The sequence below is a fragment of the Semicossyphus pulcher genome, unplaced genomic scaffold (genome assembly GCF_022749685.1).
Source record: "Semicossyphus pulcher isolate SPU_LCO1_2020_fin unplaced genomic scaffold, fSemPul1.0.p SCAF_14, whole genome shotgun sequence".
In the NCBI taxonomy this organism is placed as follows: Eukaryota; Metazoa; Chordata; class Actinopteri; order Labriformes; family Labridae; genus Semicossyphus; species Semicossyphus pulcher.
This window is the reverse complement of record NW_027211648.1, coordinates 280001-282500: the sequence shown is the minus strand read 5'-3', so window position 1 is coordinate 282500 and position 2500 is coordinate 280001. Positions and strand designations below refer to the sequence as shown.

The 2500-nt window shown below is 47.4% G+C and overlaps 1 protein-coding gene across 1 annotated transcript in view; it reads left to right on the top strand.

The window, feature by feature from the left end:
• kiaa0586 (KIAA0586 ortholog) overlaps window positions 1-2500 on the top strand; it is a 32981-nt gene that overhangs the window by 18670 nt on the left and 11811 nt on the right. Inside the window, exons 10-12 of the mRNA XM_069661582.1 lie at window positions 350-479; window positions 567-1012; window positions 1227-1299. Coding sequence (XP_069517683.1) covers window positions 350-479; window positions 567-1012; window positions 1227-1299 — 649 coding nt within the window. The remainder of the gene's footprint in view (window positions 1-349; window positions 480-566; window positions 1013-1226; window positions 1300-2500) is intronic.

The following is a 2500-nucleotide window of genomic DNA, read 5'->3' as shown; positions in this document are numbered from 1 at the left end:
GCAACAGCTGTGTGAATGACAGATCAGGAGGTTATAGTGGCGGCCATTTTGTGTCCACCCATCACCAGACGCTCACTGTGTCCTCTGACTGACTCCAGAGAGCAGACTGTGTGTGTGTGTGTGTGTGTGTGTGTGTGTGTGTGTGTGCGTGTGCAAACCTCACTTATTCACATATTCAGCAGCCGTCAGTGCTGCTGCCTCTTTTCCCCGTGTCAGTCAGTGCAGTCACGTTCCTCAGACCTGTCAGCTCCAGGAACCAATCAGTGAGAAGCTTTAAAACGAGCTCTGAAGTTTAGATCTTCACGGACTCCTGATATAAACTCTGATCTCTGTCGGTGTGTTTCTTCAGAGAGAGAGAGTCAGCTGCAGGAAGTCACCCGCAGTCGTTGGCCAATCACACAAATGCGTCAGCGAGGAGAGCCAATGAGATGCTGAAGGAGATGGGACGTTTGAGGACTGAGATGAAGATGCTGCTGACGGTGAGTCAGAGAACAGCAGACACCTTCAGCGCCTTCAGCTGGTTGTTTGATTGTTTATAATTATTTATTCTCTCTGTCATCCAGCAGCCTGAAGACTCTCTGAAAACCACCGGACCTGAACCAGACCACTACCAGACGCAACAGGGCCTGCTTCAGTCCAGACAATCCCAACAAAACCAGTCTACCTCCAGCCATTTACAACCCAGGTCCAATCAATACCAGTCCCAACAATCCCATCCCCAGTCCAGACCGTCCTCATCACAACATACTGAGCTCCCACAGTCCCAACAAACACACTCCAAGTCCCATCACATCCTGTCCCAGTCCAGTCCTTTCCAGAAGTCCCAGCAGTCCCCTCCGTCCATGCTGGTCCAGAGGAGACCTGTGGTTCCATCCATGTTAGAGGAGGCGGGTCGAGTTCTCCATCAGGTCCGGAGACAGAAGAAGGTTCTGGAGGAGAACCTGGAGGCTCTGCTGAGAGCAAAAACCGGAGAGGTCCTGCACTGCCAACTGGAGGCACTGGCTGCTAACAGGTAGCTAATGCTAACACGCTGCCTGCTAATGCTAGCCTACTGTTTGCTAACTGATGGCTAACATACCACATACCTCATCGTGTAGAAACATCACATTAACAGGAGTGCTGACTCTTCTGATCAACATGAAGGAAATAACCTGCTAACATTAACACCATAGAAGAAGACAGTGGGGTCTCTTCTTCTTCATGTGACTGTAGTGTGTCCTCTGCAGGGACTGGACTGAGGAGGTCCGGATCAAGAAGACTGTGGACGCCTGGATCAGCACTTTGTCCAAAGACATCCAGGTGAGCTGAGTTCACCAGGAACACCTGGAGTCCAAGGAGGAACCTTGAGATGCTTCGTTTACTCATTACTTCATTTATTAGGGCCCTAGCACCGCACGCAGTGCGAGGACCTGTTGGAATGCAAGGAATTCTTCTGCTCTTCAAATTTAAAATGTGCATCAGTTCTGGTGAAACATTTGGTATTTTATGGGCCTCGGGCATGACTTTGACAAGGGGTCCCCATAGAGGTCACTTTCACCTACATGTATCAAATTTGGTAGGCCACAAAGAGGCCTCTTGCACCCATACCTCAAACTCAACAGGAAGTCAGGCATTTTGCTTTGAATTTCAAAATAAGGCCTATCTTTGGCGTTCTACAGGGTGCATACTTTAACAAACTCCTCCTAGGGACTTCATCTGATCCTCTTCAAACTCGGTCAGTGTATTGACAACACATTGGAGATTATAAATTATTAAGCACTTGAGTTTTCGTCCAGGGGCGTGGCCTTGGCGAGGGTTCAAAGTCTGATGTTTTTTGGGCTAAATGCCAAAACGCTCATACACAATGTTCAATTTTCTAATATACATTTATATATATTTATATACATATTCCACATGTATGGTAAGAGGCCCGGACTCAACACAACTACATGAAAACATTTCCCATCAGGCCTAGCGCCCCCCTACTGGAAACAGGAAATGACATGTTTTACTCTACCAGCCCCTCCTCCAAGGTGGTAAAACATGTCAACATCAAACTTTGGCCAGGAGAGCCTGAAGATCAAGGTTTGTGAAAACATTGAGGCTGTGATAACTCGGCTGTGCTTCATCATATCGGCACCAGATTTCACATGCTTGATAAGAGTCCTGCCCCGAACAGATCTACACACTCCTTTTTTTTGCCAATACTATAGCGCCACCCACTGGTGAGAGCCTGTATCAACTCTCATATACATTGTCCAATACCCAGATTTGACACATTTCATGAGGGCACTGCCCTGAACACATCTGCATATTCATTTTTGCTCAAACTCTTAGCGCCACCTACTGGTAATAGCCAGTAGTAACTCTCATATACAATGTTCGATCTGCTTCACATTCCACATGCATGAGTAAAGTCTCGGCCTGAACAGGTCTACATATTAATTTGAGTAATGCTGACTGGCAACTGCCCGTGCTTCATGCTTCTTGAGGCTTTAATTCTTCCTGTTCCTCCTCCTCA